The following is a 27,844-nucleotide window of genomic DNA, read 5'->3' as shown; positions in this document are numbered from 1 at the left end:
GGATCTTCCTTCAGAGAATCATTTCTGAATAAGGGTCCTGACCTGAAACGTCAACTTGCCTGCTTTTCTGATGCTGCCTGGCCTGCTGTGTTCCTCCATCTCCAAACTATGTTATCTACAAGCTAGTTAACTCCAACTGCCAGGCAGTTTCAAACAATTGAAAGTGGTTACTTGAATAAGTAAATATTAAATATTGTAGTCAGAAACTGTCTTAGCAGTTCTAAATGATATGTGAATCACAAGCTCTCTATAAAATAGAGTGTTTGCTAATGTGTAGAGCGGGAAAACAATATATATGGGGGGGAAAAAAGTGCTTTGAGGTCCTAGTACTAAGTCAGGTATTTAATACCATGAGTAAAAGGAGATGTTTTTATTATTTTGCTTTATCTCCAGCATTGCTGAAACCATCCATACAGCATCCCATTTACTATCCCCAGGTGACCTGTTCAACCCAACTATCACCGGCCTTCAATACTAGTGACCCACATGCAGCAACATTCTTCATGAAGACCCACCAGCAATGGTGAAGGAATGGAAAACATGAGAAGTCACTAAAAAGTTCCCTTGACAAACCACAGCTGTCAAATGGTAGGCTTTGAACCACCACGTGTCTTAGATCAGAGAGTATAGGTTTAAGGTTAGGAGTAAGTGGTGGATATATGGAATGTGCTGCCTGAGATGGTGGTGGAACAAAGTACTCTTGCAACATCTAAGAAGCATCTGGAAGAGTATTTAAAATGCCAGGGCATGGCAGGCAATGGACCAAGTGCAGGTAAATGGGATTAACGCAATTTGATGGTTAGAAATAAAAACAAATTGCTGGCGAAACTCCACAGGTCTGGCAGCATCTGTGGGAAGAAAGCAGAGTTAAATGTTTTGAGTTCAGTGACTCTTCAACAGAAAACCTGTTTCTGCTTTTGTTTCAGATCTCCAGCATCCACAGTTCTTTGTTTTGTTTTGTAGATTGGTGTTTGTTGGTCATCCCAGATATTGTGGGCTGAAGGGCATGTTTCTATGCCACATGGCTATATGACAAAAAAGTGTTATATTGTTAAACAGGTTCTGCACAAGCTTGGTACCTGCACAGCCAAAATCTACCATTCAGTACAAATCCCTTATGCATTTGTGGAGAGATAGATTACCCATGAATGTAGTCTCTACAGGCTCAATGATGGATTAATCTTAAACTCAGCAAAGATGACTATTGCTTAGTTTGGTGACTTGTATTTGCTAAATATACCACACTAAAGTTGCCACCCAAGTTGATAGGATTGTTAAGGCAGCATATGTTGGCTTTCATTGGCAAGGGAATCGAGTTTAAGTGTCGCGAGGTTATGCTGCAGCTCTGTAAAACCCTAGTTAGACCACATTTGGAATATTGTGCGCAGTTCTGGTCACCTCATTACAGGAAGGATGTGGAAGCTTTAGAGAGGGTGCAGAGGAGATTTACCAGGATGCTGCCTGGAATGGAGGGCAGGTCTTATGAGGAAAGGTTGAGTGAGCTAGGGCTTTTCTCATTGGAGCGAAGAAGGATGAAAGGTGACTAGTTAGAGGTGTACAGGATGATGACAGACATAGATAGAGTGGATAGCTAGAGACTTTTTCCCAGGGCAGAAATGATTATCACAAGGCAGCATAATTTTAAGGTGATTAGAGGAAGGCATAGAGGAGATGTCAGAGGTAGGTTCTTTACACAGAGAGTAGTGGACATGTGGAATGCGCTGCCGGCAGTGGTAGTGGAGTCAGATACATTAGGGACATTTCAGCAACTCTTGGATGGGCACATGGATGATAGTAAAATGAAGGGTATGCAGGTTAGGTTGATCTTACGAGTAGGATAATAGGTGGCACAAAATCGTGGGCCGAAGGGCCTGTACTGTGCTGTACTGTTCTATGTTTCTATGTTCTATACTAAAACTTCTTCACCTCCGAATGCTCTCTGTTTGGCTACACGTTCAGAGACTTTAACCTTCTATCTGTTAAGATAACTATTTACTAATTTAGTAAAGTAATCCAGTAAATCATTGGGGTTCAATCACCATTACAAAACAGCCGATGTGCAGATTGGGAGGTTGTGGAATGCACTGCCATCGTTGGCAAACACATAGGCAGCCAGTGTCTGCAGCTTGAGCAGCTTCAGGTCTGGACTGTTAAACTGGAGTGTAAACTACAGACACTGGAGGCACCATGGAACACCGTTACCTGGAAACTTAGTTCTGCCAGTCAGTCACACCACTAGGTTCAGTAGAACTTCAGAATTGGATAGTTATCAGGGGTAGGAGGGCATGACTGTGAGTCAACCAGATGGGGATCCAGCATGGGGCATTGGAGGAACATTAGCCCTTGACTTTGACCAATAGAAAAAAAGATACTTCATAACAACACCTAATCTGGGGTGGATGAGCAACTTGACCATAGTACCATGGTGCTGAAACTATTCAGGTAGGAGAAATGAAAGGAATATGGTACTAATGATAGGGAACAGTGCAGTCCGGGGATACATACTGTTTGATGCTGTTATGACCATGAGTCCCACAATGTGTGTTGCCTGCCTATTTCCAGGATGAAGAACATCTTCTTGTGGCTGAAGAAGAACTTGGAGAGGGATGTGGAGGATAATTGTTCTGGCCTACATAGGACCAACAACAACAATTCAGACTAGGAATAATGTTCTGCTGAGAGACTTAGAGAAATCAGGGTACAAACTGAAATGCAAATCTCAAATGTAATGATCTCTGGATTGTTATCTGATATAATCTCAAACCGATTAGAAAATTTGTGTGATTCAAAAACTGGTGCACAAGAGGAGATTATGACACTTGTGGCACTGGCCCCAGTACTTAGGAGCTGATCCATGGGAATGGGCTGTACTTAAATCTGCCTGGGATCATAGGTAGTCATATAAATTGGGCTGTCAACAGGACTTGAAAATAAACAAAAGGAGTTGGGGAGGTGTTTAGGTGAAAAGAAATTTAGAAATCTAAAGTTGAAACAATAGTACAGTGTAGCAATATTGGCGAAGACAAGTAATGCGACATGAATGGACAGAGTTTAATGGTAATATTACATCAGCAAATAGGTCCATGCAAATAACTATATCAAAAAAGTAAAATGAAACACTCTTTGTCTGAATCCATTAAGCGTTCAGTGCAAGATAAATTGACTCATGACATTGATAAAGACAAATGCTTTAGATCTAATCATCATTACACAAATGTGATTCCAAGGTGATCAAGGTTGGGAACTACATTTTCCACAGTTTTGATAAGACAGACAGAACTCAAAGGAACAGGAGTAACCCTGATAGTAAAGGATGATATAAGGACAGCATTAAGAAAGGACCTTGGCTACGGAATCTGTACGGATGGAGATTAGGAATAACAAGGATCAGAACATGCTGATGGGAGCAGTTAATAACCCTGTGACACTAGTTATATCATTGGACAGAGCACTATGAAAGAAATAAATGGAGCCTGTAACAAATGCGATGTAATAATCATTGGGAACATCAATCTTCATATAGATTGGACCAAATTGGCAAAGGCAGTCTGAAAGAGGAAGTTTCAAAAAGTTTTGGCAGCCTTATGAAAGAATACATGATGTAACCAATGAAAAATATGGAAATTTTAAAATCTACCATTGTGTTATGAGGCATGATTAATTCATGACCTCAGCATAGAAAGCCCAAAGATGCGCAGGTTAGGTGGATTGGCCATGTTAAATTGCCCATAGTGTCAAGGATGTGTAAATTAGATGGATTAGCCGTGGGAAATGCAGGGTTATAGTGATAGGGTAGGGGAATAAGTCCGGGTGGGGTGCTCTTCAGAGAGTTGGTGTGGATTTGTTGGACTGAATGGACTGTTTTCACACTGTAGGGATTCCATGGGAAAGAGGTTATGCAAGTAAATTACATTCTATATTTCAAAGTGATGCACTTCAGTTCGAAACAAGAATTTTGAACTCCTTTTTGTGTAATTGAAAACTGGCTATGGTTAACTGGATAAATAATCGATAAGGTTCAGCAGTAAACAAACACTAGGAAACATACAAAGAAATCATTCAAAATATTCAGCAAAACTACAGCCCAGCACAAAAAAAAATCATCAGCAAGAAAGATCTATCTATGATTTACTATGGAAGTAGTCAATAGAAACCTTTTCCTATAATACTATGATGAAGAATTTATAGTAAACCTCAAAATTAGAAATGTTTTAAGAACTAGCAATGGGGCCACCACATGATAAAAAGGCGGGAAAAATGAGCATAAACTAGCCATGAATATCAAAAGAGATTGCAACATGACAAGTATTTTTTTAAAAAGTGCAACTAAAATAAACATTGATTGCTTTGAGGCAGAGAGAGGAGAAACTTTGATGGGGAATGAGGAAATGACAGATACATTGCCCAAGTATTTTACATCTGTCTTTCCAGTAGAAGACAGAAATTCTTTTCCAGAATAGAGGATAAGCTAGGGGCAAATAAGAGTTAAGAACATAAAGCATTTAATAACAGCAGAGAAACAGTATTAGCAAAACCAAGGGACTAAAAGCTGACCAATCTCAACCACTTGATGGTCTACATCCTCAGATTCTAAAAGAAGTTGAATAGAGATATGTGCTGATTATGATTTTCCTTAATGTCACATATTCTAGCACACCCCAGCAGGCTGGAAGTTACCAAATGTAACACTGTTGTTCACTAAATGAAGGAGAGCAAAAACATGTCATGAAAATGGCAGAATCTCTTCAATGTTGGCTGTTCCTCAGTTTGAGGATGACATCTACTCAGTTATCTCTTTACGAAGTCTTAACAAGGCACTTAATACGAGTGGACAAAATCAACCTGATTTTGCAAAAAGGAAACATTGTGTGAGAAATTTATTAGATATTGCTAACAAGTATGGTAGATAAAGGGCAACCAGACAATGCAGTACACTGGATTTCCAAAAGCCCTGTTTAAAAGTATCACACAAGAAGTTTAATATAAAATATAAACTTTCATGGAAGTAGGGGTTAATATGTTTACATGGACAGAAAATTGGTAAATAGACAAGAAGCAAAGAGTAGGCAAAAGTGGGCATTCATTTTGGCAGGTTGTGACTAGGAGCTTGGTAAGGATCAGTGTATGGGTCTCAGCATTTACAAATTTATAATAATAACAGATGAAGAGGCCAAGAGTATTGTACTTACATTTGCTGACGGTACAAAACTAGGTTGGTACAAACTGAAGAGACAAACTGATCAAAACAACTGGGCAACGAACGAGCAGATGAAGTAAAATCTGGGAAACAAAGGCTATTCGCTGTAGACTCTAAAGAAAAGTCACACCAGATCTGAAACTTTGATATTCTTGTTTCTCTTGCCACAGATGCTGCCAGACCTACTGAGTTTCTCTAACTTTGTGGTTGCTTTAAAACATTATTAAGCTAAAATGATGTGCATTCTTAATTGTCTCGATTAATAAATAAATAAAATATATTCTAAAAGAAAATAAATTCTAAAACAATAGATCACAACACAAGTTTAAACTTTGTAAATGCAGAACATGTTAAAATGACACTTACCTAAAGTTTCAGTTTTCCAGCCTCCATCTAGTGGCAGACACTGGTCATTGCAGGCAAAACAATTTACATCAACAAACGTCTGCCACCAGGGGGAGCTCAGGACCCCAGACAATTTCAGAATGGGAGGCACCAGATGAGTTGACACCAGACAATGGAGAGGTTAAGAACAAGAGGGTGGGGGTGGTGATGAGAGAATGAGGGTAGGGACAGCAACAAAGTAAAGTCAGGAGGATTGAGTGCGGGAATGGAAACATGGGGAAAAGGTCAGAGATAAGGCAGGCCACCAAACAAGAAGTCTGTGGCAAACAATGTTAAACTGAAACAACTTTAAATATACCTTCTGAAGAAATGTCTAGGCCCAAAACGTCAGCTTTCCTGCTCGGCCTGCTGTGTTCATCCAGCTCTACACCTTGTTATCTCTATTTTAAATATACGATCGCCATTTTAATGGCGCTGAAGTAAAAGAATGTTGACTAATTCAACTTCAAACAGGGATTTACAGTATACTCCATCTGTCAGAATTTTGCCCACTCAGTTAAACTATCTATATCCTTTTGTATCCATCTTATGTCTCTTCAAATCTACTTTTGTACCTTACTTTGTCAGCAATAAATTTTGCAACTACACTTTTGGTTTCTTCATCCAGCTTATTTACATAAATTGTAAAAACTTGAAGCCCCAGCAGTGATCCCTATGGTATGCCACACATTACATCTTCCAACCAGAAAATGACCTATTTATGCCCATCATTTCCTGTTAGCTGTCCAGTCTTAATATCCATGCCGCTATGTTACACCAACACCATTAGCTTTGATATACCACTTTCGCAAACGCCTTCGAAAATCTGAGGATAGTACTTCCACCAGTTCCACTTTATCCACAGTGCACATTGCTCAAAATAACGCCAATAAACTAGTTAAATATTCCTTCCACATTGAATTTACGGTTGACTGATTACCTTGAACTTTGCCAAATGGTCTACATCTGTTCCTACCCTTCCCCTAAATGTATCGATGCAGGTCACTTTAACCACATTCACATTCTAACAATACTCCAGGTAAAGATCTTCCTCCTGATTTTATTATTGACCATTCTATATATTTATGGTCCTAGTTCTGGCCTTCTTGACAAGTCCAAAGTCTTTTATAACTAGCCACACAAACACCTGAAAATTCTTCAAAACCCATCAGATCATTTTGCTTAACTAAAGGTGTCCACAATCTGTTCAATTTCTCCTTAAAGTTGTAAACACGAGCATCATCCTAGTCAATCTTTTTTGTAAATGATCAAATATGTCCACATCCTATTGATAATATGGGGATCAGAACTGTTTGAAGCATCCCAAACACAGTCAAGATGTTCCAGGAGTGCAACATAATTTCTCTGCTTTTCAATTTATCACTTCAGAAATGAACCCTGGTTGTTTGCCCTTCTTTCCAACAAAAAACTTCATTAAACTGTCCTGCTTTTTTAATTGTAGAATCCCTATGCAGAAAGAGGCCATTCAGCCCAATGAATCAGCACTGACCTTCCAGAGAAAATCCTACCCTATCCACATGATCCCTTATTTACCATGGGTAACCCAACTTGCCTGCACATCTTTGGATTGTGGGAGGAAACCCATGCAGACACAGGGAGAATGCGCAAACTCCAAAGGTGGAATCAAACCTGGGTATTACATGTTTACTTAAAAAAACAGTCCCGGTTGGAACAGTGATGTCTTGGTGCAGGATTCTGGTAGGTTGGCAAAGAAGAGCAGTGAAGAGTATACGTCCACTCTTGCAACTTTAATTGATGTATCCAGCTAAGTTTCTTAAGGTCTACGGTATTTCAATGGGGTAACCTGGTCTGGGTGTGATTTGAGGGCTAGTGGGAGGGGAGGTGATAATGGATTGGTTGAACTGTTAATCACCAAATTACACCAGAGATCAACCAGTGTAACAGGTCTAGGGTAAACCTCGAGGTAATTGATGGTTGTCTATCTAAGACACCGATGCTAGAATCGATATAAAAGACATTTGCAGAGGGTTCAGGGCACAGCAAATCAGCCCTTAAAAAAATACAAGCTTCCTGGGCAAAAACGGCATGTGTAGAAATCTGAACTTCCTCATGTCTCAATGTGCACCAACAAATTCAAGGCGTCGCCACTGTTGGTATCGAAATCTGGCCCAATGTGTTTAAATGTGGTAGGAGAGCACTTCTTGGAACAAATAGGCACAAATGATTAGAGTGGCATGGTAGCTCAGTGGTTAGCACTGCTGCCTCACAGCACAGGTAATATGCACAGCATTGCCGCTGATAGGAAAATCCAAGAACCAAATATCTTGGTTTCTGAGAAGTGTGTGGAAATTTCGATACACCCAACAAAATAATACGGTATCTGTTCTACCACAGATATACAAGTAGCAGGAAAGATTGAATGACGAGGAGAACAGAATGGTATGGCCCACGAATAGGCACATTGCTGCATATTTAAACAAAACTCTCTTCGGCTTAGCACCTTAATAAATTTGCCATGAGAACAAATCCCCTGAAGTAAAGTTTAACGTGCGCTGGCATATAAAACTTAAAACCTTGGTGCAGAGTCAAGCAAATAAGAAATTAGTTATCATGCATACAGAAAGCTGAAACTCAAATTTGGCTGCATTTAAGTAAGAATACAGTTAACTCCATTGCTTGAAGTTTACACCATATGTGATTGAGAGTGAAGAAATATTAACCCAACTTTCAGAGTTTACCGTTATACACAAAAATTTCTCAAAAATTGAAGTCAACTTAATTCACCAGTATTTAACATGTTATTGGTTTTGCCAGGTGGCGAAGAGTATTAGAAAGTCTCACAGTGCTGTTCAATAATCAAGAAAATGATTATGAAAATAATATAAAATAGTAAAGCAGCCTTATTTCATCACTTATTGGCAAGTGGTCAAGAGTTACCTTAGTATGCGTATAGCATGACTGCAGCCATCTCCTTCCACTTGAACTCCTTGGTGAGGAATCTCCATAGCAGAAAGCTTTAAAAGAACACAGTCACTTAAAATACAAGGTTTTTGAAATAGCTGCAATAAAAATTGAAAAACATTTTTCTAGGTCCTAAATAAACAGAACTTAGGAACTTTTCATTATTCAACATTAGATATAGAAATGTACTTGGGCACAGTAAAATCTCAATTAAACTCTGTGCACAGTCTTAAGGTCTACACTGTGGGAAGAACATTCAGACTTTCCAGAGTATACAGCACAGGATTAGTGACGTATTGCCAAGGGTGTACATGAAACATTTGGTCTTTTTTTCCCCTTTAATAATTGTACTATGACTTTTTTCAGAAAAAAGGATTGTAGATTGAAAATTGTAGATTCAGGTTCTTTTGGGAGGTGGCAGTTGCATTGTGGTAATGTCACTGAACTAGCAATTCAGAATCCTAGGATTATGGATTCAAATTGCAACATGGCAGCTGGTGGTATTTAAATTCAATCAGTAACTTTGGATTAAAAGATAATCTCACAATGGAGAGTCATGAAATCACGAAGTGGTCATGAAAAAAATCTACCTGACTCATTAACGTCCTTTACGGAAGGAAATCTGCCATCCTTACTTGGTCTGACGTACAGGTGACCCATTGCAACGTGGTTGAGTTTAAACTGCCCTGCTGAAATGATCTAGCAGGCCACTCAGTTCATGTATTACATTCAAGTAAGGATGGGTAACAAATATTGTCTTGCCAGGATGCCCATATGTCATAAAACAACAAGACCTTGCCCAGTCATGAAAGATTAAGAACGAGGAATGAAAAAAATACACAATTCAAAGCATTTCAGAACATTAAGCATGAGAGTTGTAAAGATGTAGAAGTCATTTCTTGGGTTCCTAGCTGTAGAGGAAATGATGTCAATATTCACAATTAGATTTGACTGGTGGATGAAACAAAAGGGCTGAACAGATATGGAAACAAAGTGGATAAATGTGATTTTTAATGTCCATTATTAAGGATGATATAGTGGTATACTTGGAAGTCATTGAGTCATACAGCATGGAAACAGATCCTTCAGTCCAACCAGTCCATGCCGAACATAATCCCGAACTAAACTAGTCCCACCTGCTTGCTCCCTGTCCGTATCCCTCCAAACTTTCCTATTCATGTACTTACCCAAGTCTCTTTTAAACATTGCATTGTGCCCACATCCATCACTTTCTCAGGAAATTTATTCTACACACGAACCACCCTGTATGAAAAAGTTGCCCCTTATGTCTTTTTTAAAATCTCTCCTTTCACCTCAAATAAAAGCCTGTCTTGAAATCCCCACAACCTCAGGAAAAGATATCTATGATTAACCCTATCTATACCTCATGATTTTATAAACCTCTAGAAGATCACCTCTCAACCTCCCATGCTCCAGTGAAAAATGTCCCAGCTTATCCAGCCTTTCTTTATAACTTTCTTTATAACTTCCTTGGTAAAATAGGGCTGAGTCAGCGCAGTTTTGTCAGGGGAGGTCATGCCTGAAAATTTGTTAGAATTCTCTGAGGAGGTAAAGAGCAAGTTAGACAAAGGTGAGCCACTGGACATGATCAATTTGGATTTCCAGAAGGCCTTGGACAAGCTGCCACAGAGGAGGCTGTTAAATGGGATATTAAGAGAAAGAGAATAAGATAAAGAGATTGAGTGCTTAGTGGCATGACGTAAAGGCAACAATATCTTCATCAATGTCAGCAAAACACAGCAGCTGGTCATTGACTTCAGGAAGCAGAGTGGAGGGCACGCCCCTGTCTCCATCAATGGTGCTGAGGTGGAGATGGTCAAGAGGATCCAGTTCCTGGAAGGGATGATCACCAACAATCTATCCTGGTCCACCCATGTCACGCGGTGGTCAAGAAAGCACAACACCTCTATTTCCTCAGGAGGTTAAGGAAATTCAGCATGTCCACAAAGACACTTACCAATTTTCATAGATGGATCAAAGAAAGCATCCTATCTGAACGCATCACAGTGTAGTACGGCAACTGCTCTGCCCAAGACCGCAAGAAACCAGAGAGTTGTGAACATAGTCCTTTCCATCACGTAAACAAGCCTTGGCTCCACTGACTCCCTCTATGTTTCCTGCTGTCTTGGATAAGCAACCAAGGTAATCATAGACCCCTCCCACCCCGGTTATACTCTCAGCCTCTTCTGTTTGGAAGATATAGAAGTTTGAATAAACGTACAAACAGATTCAAGGACAGTTTCTTCCCTGCTGTAACAGACTTTTGAACAGACGTCTCAAATGTTAATGTTGACCTCTCTCTCTCTCTCTGCACCTTCTCCGCGGTTGTAACACTGTATTCTGTACTCTGTTCTGCTACCTTCATGCACTTTGTGTGGTACAATCTGCCTGCATAAGCACGCAAACAACACTTACTGTATCTTGGTACATGTGACAACAATAAATCAAATCAAAGATACAAGCCCATGCTGTTAGGGTAAAGGTACTGGCAAAAGACAGAGCAGGGATACGTGGTGCCTCAGTGGTTAGCACTGCTGCCTCAAAGTATCAGAAACCTCAGTTCAATTGCAGCCTTGGGCGACTATCAAAGTAGTTTGCTGGATTGGCACCTCATCACCTTGAATCTTCACTACTGATACATAATGGTAGCTATGTACACCATCGAAAAGATGCCTTGCATCAAGACTCCTCGGGCAACACCTTGTGAAGTCATATCCTCTACGACCTCGAATATAAGGGTAGCAGATGCGGGGGAACACCATCACTTGCAGGTTGCCCTCCAAGCCATACATTATCATTACTTGGAAGTACATTGTCATTCTTTCCCTATCACTAAATTAAAATCCATCAAAACCCTTGCCTTACAGCACTGTGAATGTCATTATAAGTCAAAGACTGCAAGAGATTCAAAGGGCAGCTCATCACCATCTTCTCCTGAACAATTAGGGATAGGCAATAAGTGCTGGAAAATGCCTTCTTGGAATCAGTTAGTCATAAAATCCTGTTTATGCACAATCCAGTTGCCAAAAACACTTAGTCGAGCTTTGGTGTCAGCTAACATTTACATCAATGCTTTTTGAAGAACCTGGAGTAAATTGTTCCTAAATCTCAGATCTGGTATGAATAGCAGACTTCCTTCCTAGGCTTTTACATCAATGGTATTTTCAGGGTCACCATTACCAAGACAGGTTTTGAATTCTATGTTTACTAGATGAATTAAAATTCTACTAGTTATTGTGATGGATCTATTTTTGCCACAAAATTAGCCAGGGCCTTTGGATTAGGAGTGTGGCACAGTAGCTCAGAGGTTAGCACTGCTGCTTCACAGCACCAGGGACCCGGGGTTGATTTCTCCTTCAGGCAACTGTCAGTGTCGAGTTTGCACATTCTCCCTGTGTCTGCGCAGGTTTCCTCTGGGTGTTCTAGTTTCCTCCCACAGTCCACAGTCCAAGATTAGGTGGATTGGCCATGCTAAATTGTTCCATAGTGTCCAGGGATGTGCAAGTTAGATGGATTAGCCATGGGAAATGCAGGGTTACAGGGATAGGGTAGGATGCTCTTCAGAGGGTTGGTGTGGATTCGGTAGGCTGAATGGCCTGGTTCCACACTGCAGGGATTCTATGATTCTTTCCAAAGACATTACTATTATGCCACTGTCTCTTCTCTGGTACAAGATCTGACTCACCTTTCTTTTTATTTATTCATGAGATGAGGGCATCGCTGACTAGGCCACCATTTCTTGTCCGATCCCTAACAGTTAAAAGGTGAGCCATATTGTTGTGGTTCCAGAGTCACCTGGAGGCCAGACCAGGTAAGGATAGCAGTTTCCTTCCCTAAAAGGACATTAGTGAACCTGATGGATTTTTCTGACGATCAACAATGAATTCATGGTCGTCACTCTTCTTTTTTAAAATTCAAATTCCACTATCGACCACGGCAGGATTTGAACCCAGGTCCCCAGAACATTACCTGGGTCTCTGGATTAACAGTCTAGCGATAATACCAGTAGGCCATCCCCCGAGAAACAGAGTTTTCATTGAAAACCAAATGATCAAAAGTGATGTGTTATTTGAGTGAAATTTTGACATTAAAAAAAATTTCAAAGCTTCTTACCTCACAACGAAGTCCAATAAATGGCATGTTTGAGTCACACATAGCTACCAAGTGTGCTAGGACCTTATTAAAGGCACACATTTCTCCTGTCCTCTTGGGTTTCTTGGGTTCTGTAGGTCCTTGATCAGCAGACAACTATAATTTAAACACATGTGCCAATTACCAAAGGGTTTGAAAGAAAAGTTTAACAGATCAACCTCTGTATCAGACAAATTTTGCAAAGCACCGGTTTGCAACATCACTGTTCTTGAGCATGTGGGACGGAATCAACAGTGAAGTGTAGCATTCTGATATACTGTGCTTCATGTTGCAATGCAAGAAAACTACTGAGCATTTTGCAGGTGACTGTGATCATCAGAAAAATTCTGAATTCATTCACTTGTGTAAACTGGATCCGTGCTGAATTTCATTTTCATAGTATACAACAGCATTGAACCACATCACTTTGTGCACGTTTTCCTGCTAAGACAGAAAAGTTCCCGCCAATCTCCATTTATTATGGAGTAATAGTAAATATCTAATGTCCTTTTAAAAAAAGGTCATTTCAACTAGGCTATTTGTATACCTTTGATTTAAAATAATCTTTTATGATAATCAAAATTTGATTTCCCTCTGTCATGTTAAAACCAGCAAAAACAAATTTGCCATTATTTAGTTTATGACTACAACTCCTATTGATTTGCAAAAAACTAATCAGTCACTCCTTAACCTTCTGACATCTATTGAAAAAAATCCCAACTTCAAGAGTCCTCATTGCTGTTGTAGTGCCTTCAAACCTCTCACTTAGTAACTTCCTAGCAAATATATGCTGTAGCCTTCTCCACTGCTTTTATATCTTTTTATAATCGTATCCAAAACTACTAAATTTTTCACCTACAACATGTAAAAGTTAAACATTACCATTTTAGTTATACATTTGCTGTATCTAGATATAAAAAATCAAGTATTTTTTCATGAGCTTATTTGCCTGCACCATCTTTTTCACAGACATATCTGTGATGTTAGGTGGAACAGGTTGTGACAAACTTTAGAACTTCAATAACTTAATGGATTGAAAGAATCAGCAGTAACTCTTTCTGAAATAAATTGTTTATCGAGATGAAAGGGGCAGGGAGAAATTATTATAAAGGAATTAAAAACAACATGCTCACTAACCATCCTTGGAAAGGAGTCAAAGCAGCATAAACAAACTGTTTTCTGGAAGAAAGAAGGTAACATTCTTTGATAACCTGCTGTCTTGTGACAAATGGGCAATTAAGATTCCCTGCAGAAGGAATGTCCTGAAGTAAAGGGGTTACATGCAGGGCAGGCTGCTTCAAACTTCAAATGTAACAAGGAACAGGGGAGCTACTTCTGATAAGAAAGCAAGCTAGAGACTTGAAGTCTCCAGAAGAATAACCAATGTTGTGAATGTAAGAATCTAAAATATCAACATAATGTCACACCACAAACTTGAAAGAGGAAAATTGTCTAAGAATCCAACACTAGAACAATTCAACAGCAAAATTTTGAAGGAGGACACTGCACAAGGATTGAACCCTGCTCACATCCAGAGACAGATCACAGTTAGTTGGAATCTTGTAACTTGCTTACCTGAGGTGTCTTATTTTGGTTGCTACATGCAATAAAGTTTAAATCATTGTTTTAGTACTTCATTGTCTGCGAGACTTCTGAACAAGCAGCCGAATTAAAGGAAACTTGTGATTTACACATAAGTTGCAAAGAACAGCAAAGTTGTTGGGAGGAAAACTGAAAAATGGAGGACAGTGAAATGATTAAATGTCATAAGTGACAAGTGTTATGATTATAAATTGGGAGAAAGAGGCGAAAAACTAAAGTAGTTCTCTTTTCAAGAACATAACCTATTCCTGTTATTACATAATCTTGACCTCTTTGACTTTGCAAACTACTTAACTCCAACATTTTCTTCCTCTCAAAAATTTACAAAATGTTATCACCTTAGAACTCCAATCATTTTATCAATCTCTCCAATCATATTATCATTTCTAGTACAGCAGCCAAGTAGCCTTAACCAAGGTCAAAATGAACATCCATCCTCAACGATGAAGGATGCTGCAATATCCCTCATCCTCTCTCGTGTTTGATGTAGCCAACGTCATCCTCCAATGATTTTCATCTCATGCCCAGTACAGTGGGATTATTTGCACTCGGTTCAACACTTCCCTAACATGTAATCGATGACGACGAACATCTCGCCAAGATCATCCCTATGCCCCCACTTCTCGCCTTCAAACAACCGTCAACCTTAAACAGACCATCGTTTGCACCAAACTACCCAGCCTTCAGGACAACATCAACTACAACACCACACAAGCCGGCCACGGCAACCTCTGCAAGACATGCCAGATCATTGACATAGATACTACCATCACACGTGGGAACACCACCCACCATATATATGGCTGCTCTTTTCTTCACGCACTCATATCACCAATCTATACTCCACTGCAGCCTCTTTGGGTCTATCTAAACACATACTATCTCACCTAAATTTCAACAAACTAAATACATTAATGCTTTTAATGAGAGGCTGAATGCAATGTAGGTAGTAAATAGCTTATATCTTGCAGTACCTCATTGGTTACAGCCTGCCAACTCAAAAGTTCATTCTAACTCTGTTTTCTGTCCATTAAATAAGAAATTCATGCTAATGTATGGACCCGAATCCCATGAATCCTAATTATGTCCCATAATCTGTTGTGCACAACTTGACCAAATGTGCTACACCCACCCACTGATTCTCCCTTACACATCCTAGATTTTGGAGAATGTAACTTCTAAAGATTTGTCATACATAATATGATTAAGCAAAGAGAAATTATGACAAAAATGCCCTGTTACCACATTTCTAATAAACAATTCTAGCACTTGGAGACAGTAAGGACCGCAGATGCCAGAGTCAATAGATGTGACGCTGGAAAAGCACAGCAGGTCTGACAGCATCCGAGGAGCAGGAATGTCAACATTTCGAGCCAAAACCCTTTGTCAGAGTTGGGAAGGGGAGGGGAACCCAGAAATAAATAGAGGGAGGGGGTGGGGCTGGGGGAAGGGTAGGTGGAACAGTGATAGGTGGATGCAGGTAGGAGGTTATTGTGATTGGTCTGTGGGAAGGATGAAGCCAATACGCGAGTAGGAAGATGGACAGGTTAGGTCAGGTCAGGGAGGTGAGGAGGAGTTGGGGGGGGGTGGTGCTGGACATGGGTTATGGCTGGAGGTGGAGGGATTTTGAAGCTGGCGAAGTCAATTTGAAGGCCATTGGGCTGTAAGCTCCCAAGGCCAAATATCAGGTATTATTCCTCCAGTTTACGTTTGGCCTCACTCTGACAGTAGAGGAGGCTGAGGATAAATATGTTGCCAGGGAAGTGGGAGGAGGAATTAAATTGTTGACAACTGGAAGGTTGAGTTGGTTGGTGTGTGCAGAGCACAGGTACTCTGCGAACCAGTCCCTGAATCTCCATTTGGTCTCCCTGGTATAGAGGAGACCACATCGGGAGCAACGGACACAATAGATCAGGTTGGATGAGGTGCAGATGAATCTCTGCCGCACCTGGAAGGATTGTTTGAGGCCTTAGACGGAGGCGAGAGGGGAGGTGTAGGGGCAGGTGTTGCACCTCTTGCGGTTGCAGGGAAAGGTATTGGGTGTTGTGGTGAAGTTGGTGGGGAATGTGGAGCTGACGAGGGAGTCACGGAATGAATAGTCCCTGCAGAAAGTGGACAAGCGTGGGGAGGGAAATATCCTTTTGGAGGTGGGGTCTGATTGTAGGTGGCGGAAATGTTGGAGAATAATGCGTTGGATTCAAAGGTTGGTGGGGTGGTACGTGAGAACTGAGGGGACTCTATCCTTATTGCTGTTGGGAGGAGGGAGTTGCAGTTGAGCAATCCTTAGCTACATACAGGGGAATTTCTGATCCCTAAATTAGGAGGATATCTGGGATGTCCTGGAGTAAAACGCCTCATCCTAGGAGGAGATGTGGCAGAGGCAGAGGAATTGAAAGTATGGGATAGCATTTTTACAGGATGGGTGTGAGAAGAGTTGAAGTCAAAGTAGCTGTGGGAGTCAGTGGGTTTGAAATGGATGCCAATAGTGAGCCGGTTTCCGGAGATGGAGGCAAAGAGGTCCAAGAAGGGGACAGAGGTGTCAGAAATGGTCCAGGTGAATTTGAGGGTGGGGTGGAAGGTGTTGGTGAAGTTGATGAACTGCTCAAGCTCCTCACAGCAGCACGAGGCAGCACCGGTGCAGCCATCAATATTGCAGACTAAATGCCCTGTAGTTTGCACTCTTCTCTTTGTCTCTCCCTAAATAATGGTGCTGAGCTACCTTCCAATTGTTAGGAAATGTTCTTGAAAATTAGAAGATCAAAACTAATGTCTCATTTATGAGGAGAGAGACTGGATAGATTGGGTTTGTTTTCCTTGAAGTAGAGGAGGCTGAAGGGGCTCTGACTGTAAACAGTAGATCATGAGAATCTCTTCCCCATGGTAGATGTGTCTAAGATTAGACAGCACAAGTTTAAGGCAAGGAGTGAGAGGTTTATAAGATGAGGAAAAGTTTTTTCCACGTAGAGGGTGGTAAATAAATGAAACACGCTGCTGGAGGGAGCGATGGAGGCAAGTACTCTCAACATTTAGAAGCATCTGGATGAGTACTTAAAATGCCAGAGCATTGTAGGCTATGGAAGCTAATGGATCAATTGCAGGTAAACGGGACTAGTGTATTTTGGTGTTTGTTAGTGGACATAGACATGGTGGGCTGAAGGGCCTGTTTCAATGCTGTATGACTCTGACTTCTCTGCTCTTACTCTACAACCTGCTTGAAATAATGGCCAACATTCCATTCGCCTTCCTGATCACTTGTTGCACTTGACTGCTAGCTTTGTGTTTCATACACTGAATCCCTTTGTGTTGCAGCTTTCTGCAGTTTATCCCCACTTAAATAATGTTTTGTTCTTTTGTTTTCCCTTCCAAAATTAACAACTTCATATTTTCCCACATTATATTCGATTTGCCAACATTTTGTCTACTTACTAAGCCTATCAATATCAATTTGTCAACTGTATACCCCTCGTCCGCAAATTTGGCTACAGTACATTGTTCCTCCAATCCATTCATCTATATTGGAAACTGTTCTTGTCCTAGCACCTATCCCTCTAGAACCCATTGGTCATGGATCACCAACCTGAAAAAAGTGCCCCATATCTCCACTCACTATTCCCTGCCCATCAACTTATTCTCTATACGTCCCAATATACTACATCCAACACTGTGGGCTCTTATATTATGACTTAACCTTTAGTGAGAAACTTTGTTGAACACCTTCTGGAAGTCCAAATAATTGGCATGATGGCACAGTGGTTAGCACTTTTGGCTCACAGCACCAGGAACCCGGGTTTAATTCCAACCTTGTTTGCATGGAGTTTGCATGTTCTCCGCATGTCTTCTCTGATTTCTACCAAGTGCTCCCGTTTCCTCCCAAAGTCCAAAGACATGCCAGTTAGGTGAATTGGCCATGCTAAATTGCCCCATAGTGCCAGGGATGTGCAGGCTAGACGCATGAGCCATGTTAAATATGGGGTTAAGCGGATGGGGTGGGGGCGTGGGTCTAGGTGGCATGATCTTCAGAGGGTTGGTGCAGACACAAAGGGCTGAATTGCCTCTATCTGCACTTTAGGGATTCTATGATTCTACATCAACTAGTTCCTCTCTATCCACTCAAACTTGTTTGAGAAAGTCTAATAAATTAGCCAGACACAATTCCCCTTTCATGAAGCAATGCTGACTCTGCTTGTTTAGATTACGATTTTCCAGATGTTTTGCTGTTACTTCCTTAATAATTAATTCCACTATTTTTCCAACAATAGATGTTTGGCTAATCAGTTTATAGCTATCCACTTTTTACCACCCTTTTGAATAGGGGTGTCACATTGGCAGTTTTTCAATCATCTGGCACTTCTCTAAGTGCCTATGATTTCTGGAAAATTAAGATTTTTACATCTTGAAGGTAAATTCTAAACATATTGTGGTCAGAAACTCTTCTTTAGCATTGGGCCAAAATGGCATTTCCAAGAAATCATGTGACTTAAGCTAAGTGACTAAACAAGCTACCCAGTGAGATAATTAAGATTTAAGATAAAGAGAAAGACTTATGGAGAGACTAGAGGCTTGAAGAGGTTAAATTCTTAAGAAAATACCCATACCAGCATACCCTTTAAAAGCTTAAAAGTCAAAGTTGTTAGAAAAGGCCCTGACTCTTTTCTTAGAGTTCAATGGAAAAAAAGTCAAGAGTTAGTCTGTATAACTCAGACAGAATCATATCCATGAATATGCCAAAATTCACTAAAAATGTTTAAAAACTTGTCAAAACTTTAGAAGTTTATGACTTTGTCAAGTGGATAAGAAATTAAATAGTATGGGGGGATAATTCTGTGCAGTGGAGTGTCTATAAAGGACTTTGTTGGGATAAAGGATTAAAATCAATATTTTTCTTTCGAAGCAACAGTTGTGTAGTACATTTCTCTTGTTTAGAGGACATTAGCAATCTAATCTATGAATTTGTTCAGTGACTAACCATTATGGTAGTCAAAGTGCCAAATAACACGAGATTTAACAAGCCAGGTTTCACACTGGGATCCTAATTGTCCATTATTACCATCAGTTGGGACACAGAATTGGTCTTCCGTTTTTCTGCTTGATCCCCACTTTCTAGCTTGGGATTTTCCCACTTATGATGTCCCATTAGCTTTGTTCAATTCACAGAATCACAGGATTGTTATTATGCAGGCAGCAGCCATTCAGCCCATCATGCATGAACTAGCTCTTCAAAACCACATTACACCTTGTGCTAATCTCCTGCTTTTTCTTCGTAGCCTTGCATGCTATTTCTATCCAAATAATCAACTCATGCTTGAGTGCCTCAATTGAACCTGCCTCCACCACACTTCCAGACACTGCATTCCACAACCCAACTACTCACTAATTGAAAAAGTTTTTCTTATCACACCCTTGTTTCTTTTGCCCATCACTTTAAATAGATGCCTTTTCATTCGTGTTCTTTTCACAATTGGAAACAGCTTCTACATATCTATCAAGCTTGCCAATGATTTTGAAAGCGTCTGTCAAATCTCCTCTCAACCTTCTTCTCCACAAGAGAACAATCAGAGCTTCTTCAATCTATCCTCAGAATTAAGTTTCTCATTCCATTGTAAATCACTTCTGCACCTTCTCCAATACGGTCAACTTTCCTATAATGCAGCGGCCATCACTGTACACAATACTCCAGCTGAGGACTAACAAGTGTCTTATACAAGTTCAACATCATTCTTGCTCTTGTATTCTATGCCCCATCAATAAAGCCAAAGACATTGTATCTTTTCTTCACTGCTTTCTCCACTTGTCCTATCAACTTCAATGATCTGTGCACATATACACTGTCTGCTCCTGCACCCTCTTCAGAATTGTAACCCCTATTTTGCATTGGGAGGAAGGACATTGAAAGATAAAAGTAAAATACCTCACACTTCTCTGCATTGACCCTCACCTGACACCTATCTTGCCATTCCACCAACTTGTCAATTTTTTTTGGAGTTCCACACTGTCCTCCTCAGTTCACAATTCTTCCAAGTTTCACGTTACCTGCAAACTTTGAAATTGTCCCTAATCAAAATCACCAAAAACACAAAAACCTAGATCATTAATATACACCAGGAAAAGCAAGGGTCCCAAATACCAACCCCTGGGAACTCCACTAAAAGCGTTCCTCTAGCTTGAAAATATCCATAGAAAACAGGGCAATGGTCAGTCTGTGTTCACATTGCTACTGTCCCTTTTATGCCATAACCAATAACTTTCTTCATAAGTCCGTTCTGTAGGACTCTCACATCAGACTTTTCAGGGTTCAGTAAACAATTCCCAAATTATAGGATTTAAATTACATTAACACTTCAATGCTTTATTGAGGGAATGCTGTATTATTAGAGGCACGAATGTTTGAATCATACTTCAAACCTGTTCAAATGGACAGTGATCCCCCATGGCATTTTCCAAAGCACAGCATGGAGTTCTGCTGTTCTGCCCAAAGTTCTTACTCAAAATTATCGAAGATGTTAAGCAGTGAGTAATTCTTTTGCTGTATATTTAAGCTTGCTTTACACAAAGTGGTTGCTATATTTACCAAAAGACTAATAACAATTGCATTTAAATAATAAAACCTGCTTTCAGAATATCCTGAGGCCCCATTATGAATCTCTTTCTTTCTTTACATCACTCCACTCAAGCAAGAATTGCTATTAACTTTGCTCCAAAAACTATAGACATTAACAGCCTTATTATACAGTCCTCACACTTTAAAGTTTTGCTCTCAGTATTCCAGAGGTGAAATCAGAAACCCACTCGGCTAAAATATTTTGTTTGTATTCCACAATGACTGCACTGCATTTGCATCTTGTATCACAGAATCTTACATCAATCCAAAACTTATATTTTAAATACAAGTGGATGACTTTCTATTCACCAAATGTATAAATTTTTATTCACAGGCACAAAAATTAAATTAAAATAAATCAGCAAGCAACTGGTTTCATTTAATCATTTACTGAAATCAATGCATGCAGTAAATTGTTTGAAGTATTAAGAGTATTCCCTGTATCTAATAATACTTTTCTAATTTTTTGCCATCAAATGTCATGACGTTTATGTTAATGTAAGATCCAAACCTTGTGCTTGCCTCCAGCTTTGGCCTGCTGCCCAGGTCTTGCATCCAGTACTAGTTTCTCAATGTCTGGTTTAAACTGTTGCAAAAGAATTGCAGTGGGAGGACAATCATCTGGATCTGTCAGCCCATGGCTTACAGAGAGGAAATGATATTTATACTGTAGCTCTGTAGGAAAGCCTGGCCTGTCTAACATTTCTACAACCTGAAAGAACAAAATGAAAAATGTAAATGTTTACAATGAGGACTGCAAAAGAAAATTACATTACTTTTAGCAACATTACATGTAATTTATTCAAGAAAACTGTTTACTGAAGCAAGCACTCAAAACAGGGAAACAAACTTGCAGGAGAGAAAAGAAGACATCAACTCTTCTTGTAATTGCCTACTTGGAAGTGTACAAGGGGCAATAGTAGAGGATTGGAATTATGCTTTCTTTTGTCTGGGATTACTGTGCAGCTGGGATGATTTGGAAATAGGGAGTGGAGGAAACAGAAATATAAACAAATGGACCTGCCTTTTGTCATTCATATAAATGATGTGGATGTGAACACAAGAGGTATGGTTGGTAAGTTTACAGATGAGACCGAAATTGGAGACGTAGTGGACAACAAAGGAGGTTACCTCAGAGTACAATGGGACCCTAATCAGATGGGCCGGTGGGCCGAGGGGTGGCAGATGGAGTTTAATTTAGATAAATGTGAGGTTCTGCGTTTTGGAAAGCACTTAACGGTAAGGTCCTCGGGAGTGTTGCTGAACAAAGACAGCATGGACTGCAGGTTCATAGTTCCTTGATAGTAGAGTCGCAGGTAGACAGGATAGTGAAGGAGGCATTTGGTATGCTTGCCTTTATTGGTCAGTGCATTGAGTGTAGGAGTTAGGAGGTCATGTTGCAGCTGTACAGGACATTGGTTAGGCCACTTTTGAATGCTGCATGCAATTCTGGTTTCCCTGCTGTAGGATGTTGTGAAACTTGAAAGTGTTCAGAAAAGGTTTACAAGGATGTTGCCAGGGTTGGAGGATTTAAGCTGTAGGGAGAGGCTGAACAGGCTGGCGCTATTTTCCCTACTGTTTTGGAGGCTGAGGGGTGACCTTACAGAAGTTTACAAAATCATGATAGGAATAGGTAGGGTGGATAGCCCAAATTTTTTTTCCCAGGGTAGGGGAGTCCAAAACTAGAGGGCATAGGTTTAAGGTGAGAGGGGAAAGATTTTAAAGGGACCTAAGGGACAACATTTTCATGCAGAGGATGGTGCATGTATGGATTGGGCTGCCAGAGGAGGAGGAGGCTGATACAATTACAACATTTAAAAGGCATCTGGATGGGTATATGAACAGGAAGGGTTTAGAGGGATATGGACCAAATGCTGGCAAGTAGGATTAGATTTATTTAGGATAGCTTATCACATGGACTGAATGGTCTGTTTCCATGCTGCACAGCTCTATGACTCTCAATCACTCAACAGGACTGGCATGCAATTGTGGAGATAGAAGCCAAGTTAACAGCTGTGACGCTATCTGAAGTAGGAAACGTTGAAATGTAACACAGTAAAGAACTAACCATTTTGCACTAAAAGTAACCTACATAAATAAATAACATAACAGATGACTACAAACAATTCTCTTGAAGCTAAATATTTCAAGTCCATAAATAATTTCTTAAACAGTACGTAGCTGTAACCAAAGAATGCCTTATCAACGAAAAGCACTTACAATGTAGTATTGAGGAAGGCGCGTCAGTTTGATGAATAGCTTGTGTTTTGAGAGGTTTCCAACTGGATGAGACGAAAAGTTTGAAAGATGTAACGTCTCAGTGCAGACTGTGGGAAGGTGCTTCATGGACTGCCTGCATCTTTGTTGTCCAAGCCAAAACCTGCAGGGACATTTTATCTTAAAATGAAGGATAAATTTGAACACATATTGCCCAGATTTGACAGGACAAAGGTGAAAGAGTAGTTTTCACATTTAAAGTTGGTTCTTATTAACTCCCTTCTAATTACTTCAACACACTTCATACTTACTTTAGCTGTTGAATCCAAGGAATAATTCGCTTCATCTCATCATTGACAGACTTTTCAATATCGTCTAATGTCGTTTGATCTAATCAAGACAAATAGAACAGGTCATTAAAAACGTAATAGTACAACGTATTCACATAACACTGGATAACGCGAGGGGAAATTCTGGGTAGGAAATCAAAATATTTTAGTATAATAGTCAACATACCTTGGAGTTAATGTGCTTACTAATTTAATTCCTGATTTTACTGATGCAAATTTACAGTTATCTGTATCTTCACAGGTAAATTTGGCACATTGAAAACCTTGCAAGAAAAATGTTACTTCACAGCTGCCAAGACAGGATGGCACCAATGTCACAGAGTGTCAACTAAATAACAGACTTTCTGGGATCTAGTAATGAGTAATGAAGCAGGTTGAATAAATAAGTTCAGGGTAAAACATCCTCGAGGAAGTAGTGATCATAACATGATGCATTTAATATTTAGTTTGAGTGTGAGAAATTTGGATTGCCAGCAATTGTGTTTAACTTAAATGAAGGGAATTACACTAAAATGAGGATCGTTAAAGTGGACTGGGCAGATAGATTAGCAGGAAACACAGTAAGCAAGCAGTACCAGACATTTAAGGAGGTAATTCTTGACTCTCAGCAAAAGTATATCCCAGTAAGGAGAAAAGATACTAAGAAAGGGATAAGTGAACCATGGCTAACCAAAGAAGTTAGGGAGAGTATTAACTTGAAAGAAAAACTACTGCAAGGAAAATAAAAACTGACGAGCTTCTTCAAATATATAAAAAGGAAGAGACAGGTCAAAATGAACAAAGGCCTCTTAGAATCTGGGAGATAGTTTTGCAAAACAAGGGAATGGCAGAGGAGTTAAACAGATGTTTCACATCAGTCTAAGTTGGAAATTACTTCAAAACATTTCATTGATGTCAAAGGACATGGGGGAGCAATTAAGTGCAATCACTGTCACAGGAGAAGTAGCATCAGACAAAATAATAGGGCTAAAGGCAGATAAGTACCCTGGTTCTGATGACTTGCATCCTAAGATCCTAAAAGAGGTAGCTACAGAGATAACGGATGCATTGGTTGCAATTTTCCAAAATCCTTGCATTCTGGTGAAATACCAGAGGATTGGAAAACTGCCAATATGACTCCATTATTCAAAAGGGAGGCAAAACGTGGATAACTAGAGGCCCATTAGCTTAATGTCTATTGTTAAAAAGTATTGGAATCAATAATTTACAAAGTAATAACAACACATTGGTAGTGTCCCTACCCTTGGATAGACACACCCAGGTTCAAGTCTCACATCTCTGAGCAAAATAGGTAGCAGCACACTTGGAAAATTATAATCTAATCAAGCAGAATCAGCATGGCTTCATGAAAGGGAAACTGTGTCTGACCAATTTATTAGAGATTTTTGCGGCAAACTTAACCAGAGTGAATACAGGGGAACAGTAGTTGTGTCACATTTGGACTTCCAGAAAGCAGTTGACAATGTTCTTCACAAAAGGTAAAGTCATAAGATAAGAGCTCATGATCTTGGAGGCAGTGCATTGGCATGGAGAGAGAATTGGCTAATGGGCACGAAACAGCAAGTGGGTATAAGGGGTACTTTTTCAGGTTGGCAATCTGTAACCAATGGGATTCCACAGGGATCAGCACTGGGACAATAACTGCTTACAGTATATATTAATGATTTGCAAGAAGAAAGCAAATGTAGAGTAACCAAATTTGCAGAAAGCAGAAAAATAGGTGGAAAGGCAGGTTGTGAGACGGATACAAACAGTTTAGAGAAATATCAACATGTTAAGTAACTGGGCGAAAAAATTGGCAAACGGAGTATAACATGGGAAACGTGAGATTACTCATTTTGGAAGGGAGAACAAAAGAATAGAATATTATTTAGATGGAGACAAACTGCAGGAAGCTGCAATACACTGACTTGGGGGTACCTGTGCATGAAACACAAAAAACTAGCACCCAGCTGCAGCAGGTAATCAGGAAGGCTAATGGCATGTTGGTCCATATCTCAAGGGGGTTGGAGTATAAGAATAGGGAAGTCTCACTGCAACTGCACAAGTGCTGGTGAGACCACATCTGGAATACTGTGATCAGTTTTGGTCCCTTTATTTTAGATAGTAGTTCACTGGAGGCTACATAGAGAAGTTTTACCAGGATACTCCCTAGTATGCAGGGATTGTCTAATGAGCAAAGGCTAAACATATTGGCACTCTTCATTGGAGTTTAGAAAAACGAGAGGTAATCTCATTGGAACACACAGGATTCTTAAGGGGCTTGACATGGTAAATGCTAGGCACATGTTTCCTCTCATGAGGGAATATAGAACCAGAGGGCATACTCTCAGAACAAAGGGGTGCTAATTTAAGATTGAGATAAGGAGGAATTTCATCACAGACGATTGAGTGTCTTTGGAACTCCTTGCCACAAACAGCTATGGGGGACAGTCCTCATGTATATTTAAAGCTGAGACAGATTGATTTGTGATCAGTAGGGAAATCATGGGTTATGGGAAGGGAAGAATGCAGATGTGGGCAATGTTGGATCAGCTAGGATCTTTGAGTGGTGTAACAGGCTCGAGAAGCCAAATAGCCTATTCCTGTTCCTATTTATTAAGGTCACATGGTCACAGCTGAAAGGTCGTGGTTAATTATTTTTAAGCCAGGAAATGTTGGCACAGGCTGATCATTGATGTATATTGCAATATCTAGGTCAGTTAGTAAGATGAAGCTCATACTTCTTCACCAATAGGAGCACTGCATATAGCAACAGGAGTAGGCCATTTACCCTATTGAGTCCACTCACCCATTCAACTAGACACCGAATGATCTTTTACCAGAACTGCTATTTCCTGCAATACCCTCATATCCCTGACATCTTCATTCTCCAGAAATCTACTGATCTCTGTCTTGAATATAATCAATGGCTGCACTGTCACTGCCTTCTGGGATACAGAATTCAAAAGATTCGCAAGCTTCTCAATGAAGAAATTCCTTCACATCGAGGTCTCAAATGGTCTCTTATTTTGAGACTTATCTCCCTTGTTTCCTTGCATGCTTCAATTAGATCAATTCTCAATCCCCTAAAGCCGACAGAAAATAGGCTCAGTTTCTTCGTTTGCATCTCATAAGACAATCCTGCCATACCAGAAACCAGTCTGGTGCACCTTCATTGTAGTCTGTCTATGACAAGTATAGTCTTTCTTAGTTAAGATATCAAAACTGTATACAATATTCCAGTTGAGGTCTCAACAAGGCCCTATATAATAGCAATGAAACAAGTTTACTCCTGTACTCAGATCTCCTTTGATAAAGGTCCACGTATGATTTGTGCTCTGGATTGCTTGCTGCACCTACAGATCAGATTCGTTTTCAGTGACTTATGAATGAGGTCTTCCATGTCCCTTTGCTCATCAACATTTTGCAACCTCCCACCATCTAAGAAAGACTCTACATTTCTGTTTTCTTAACTTCATTTTATTTCACATTATATTCTATCTGCCCTGTTCTTGTCTATTCACTTAGCTTGCTTAAATCCCCTTGAAGCCTATTTGCACCCTCAGCACAACTCATATTTACACTTAGTTTTACATTATTAGCAAACTTGAAAATATTATATTTGACGAACACATCCAAATCTTTGATATAGATTATGAATAGCGGGGACTGTGCTCTGATCTGTGCAGCATCCCATTTGTCACAATCTGCAAATTGAGAATCACCCTTTTAATCTTATTCTGTTTTCTATCTGTTAGCCAATTCTCAATTCAACCTAGTTTTTAGGAAAAGGTACAGCAGTGGGTCTGTTAGTTAATGATAGTGCTAGCACAATAGAAAGGGATGACCTAAGTTTAGAAAACCAGGATGTGGAAACAGTTGAGGCATATACAATAAAAGAGGTCATTTGAGAGAGTGGTGTATAAAGTCCCCAAACAGGAGCCATATATTAGTATGGAGCATAAAAGAAGCAATAACGAGAGCTTGTCAGAAATGTACATCAGAAATTATGGGAGCTTTTAATCTAAATAAGACCTGGAAAAGTCTGATGGACAAAGGTAACTTAGATGAGGAGTTCATAGAATGCTTTTGGGAGAGTTTCTGAAAACAGCATGTCCTGGAGCCAACAACAGGGCAAGCTATACTACACTTGGTATCACGTAATGAGATAGGAGTAACTAATGATCTCATTGTGAAGGCTCCCTGAGGCAAAGCTTGAGGGAGACAGGAATGGGGCTGAGACTTCTTTCAAACTTAAATAAGGGGGATCATGAGGACATGAAAGCAGAGTTGACTAAAGTGAACTGACAAATTAGGTTAAGAGATAACAAGGTGTAGAGCTGGATGAACACAGCAGGCCAAGCAGCATCAGAGGAGCAGGAAGGCTGACATTTCGGGCCTAGACCCTTCTTCAGAAAG

The 27,844-nt window shown here is 40.0% G+C and overlaps 1 protein-coding gene across 1 annotated transcript in view; it reads right to left on the bottom strand.

Moving 5' to 3' along the window:
* med14 (mediator complex subunit 14) overlaps nucleotides 1-27,844 on the bottom strand; it is a 110,571-nt gene that overhangs the window by 44,967 nt on the left and 37,760 nt on the right. The window contains exons 12-16 of the mRNA XM_020527803.2: nucleotides 23,405-23,483; nucleotides 23,097-23,256; nucleotides 21,388-21,588; nucleotides 12,659-12,793; nucleotides 8,501-8,577 (exon numbers count right to left, since the gene is read on the bottom strand). Of these exons, the coding sequence (XP_020383392.2) occupies nucleotides 8,501-8,577; nucleotides 12,659-12,793; nucleotides 21,388-21,588; nucleotides 23,097-23,256; nucleotides 23,405-23,483 (652 nt within the window). The remainder of the gene's footprint in view (nucleotides 1-8,500; nucleotides 8,578-12,658; nucleotides 12,794-21,387; nucleotides 21,589-23,096; nucleotides 23,257-23,404; nucleotides 23,484-27,844) is intronic.

The sequence above is a fragment of the Rhincodon typus genome, chromosome 11 (genome assembly GCF_021869965.1).
Source record: "Rhincodon typus isolate 14 chromosome 11, sRhiTyp1.1, whole genome shotgun sequence".
NCBI lineage: Eukaryota > Metazoa > Chordata > Chondrichthyes > Orectolobiformes > Rhincodontidae > Rhincodon > Rhincodon typus.
This window is presented reverse-complemented; position numbering and strand designations above follow the sequence as displayed.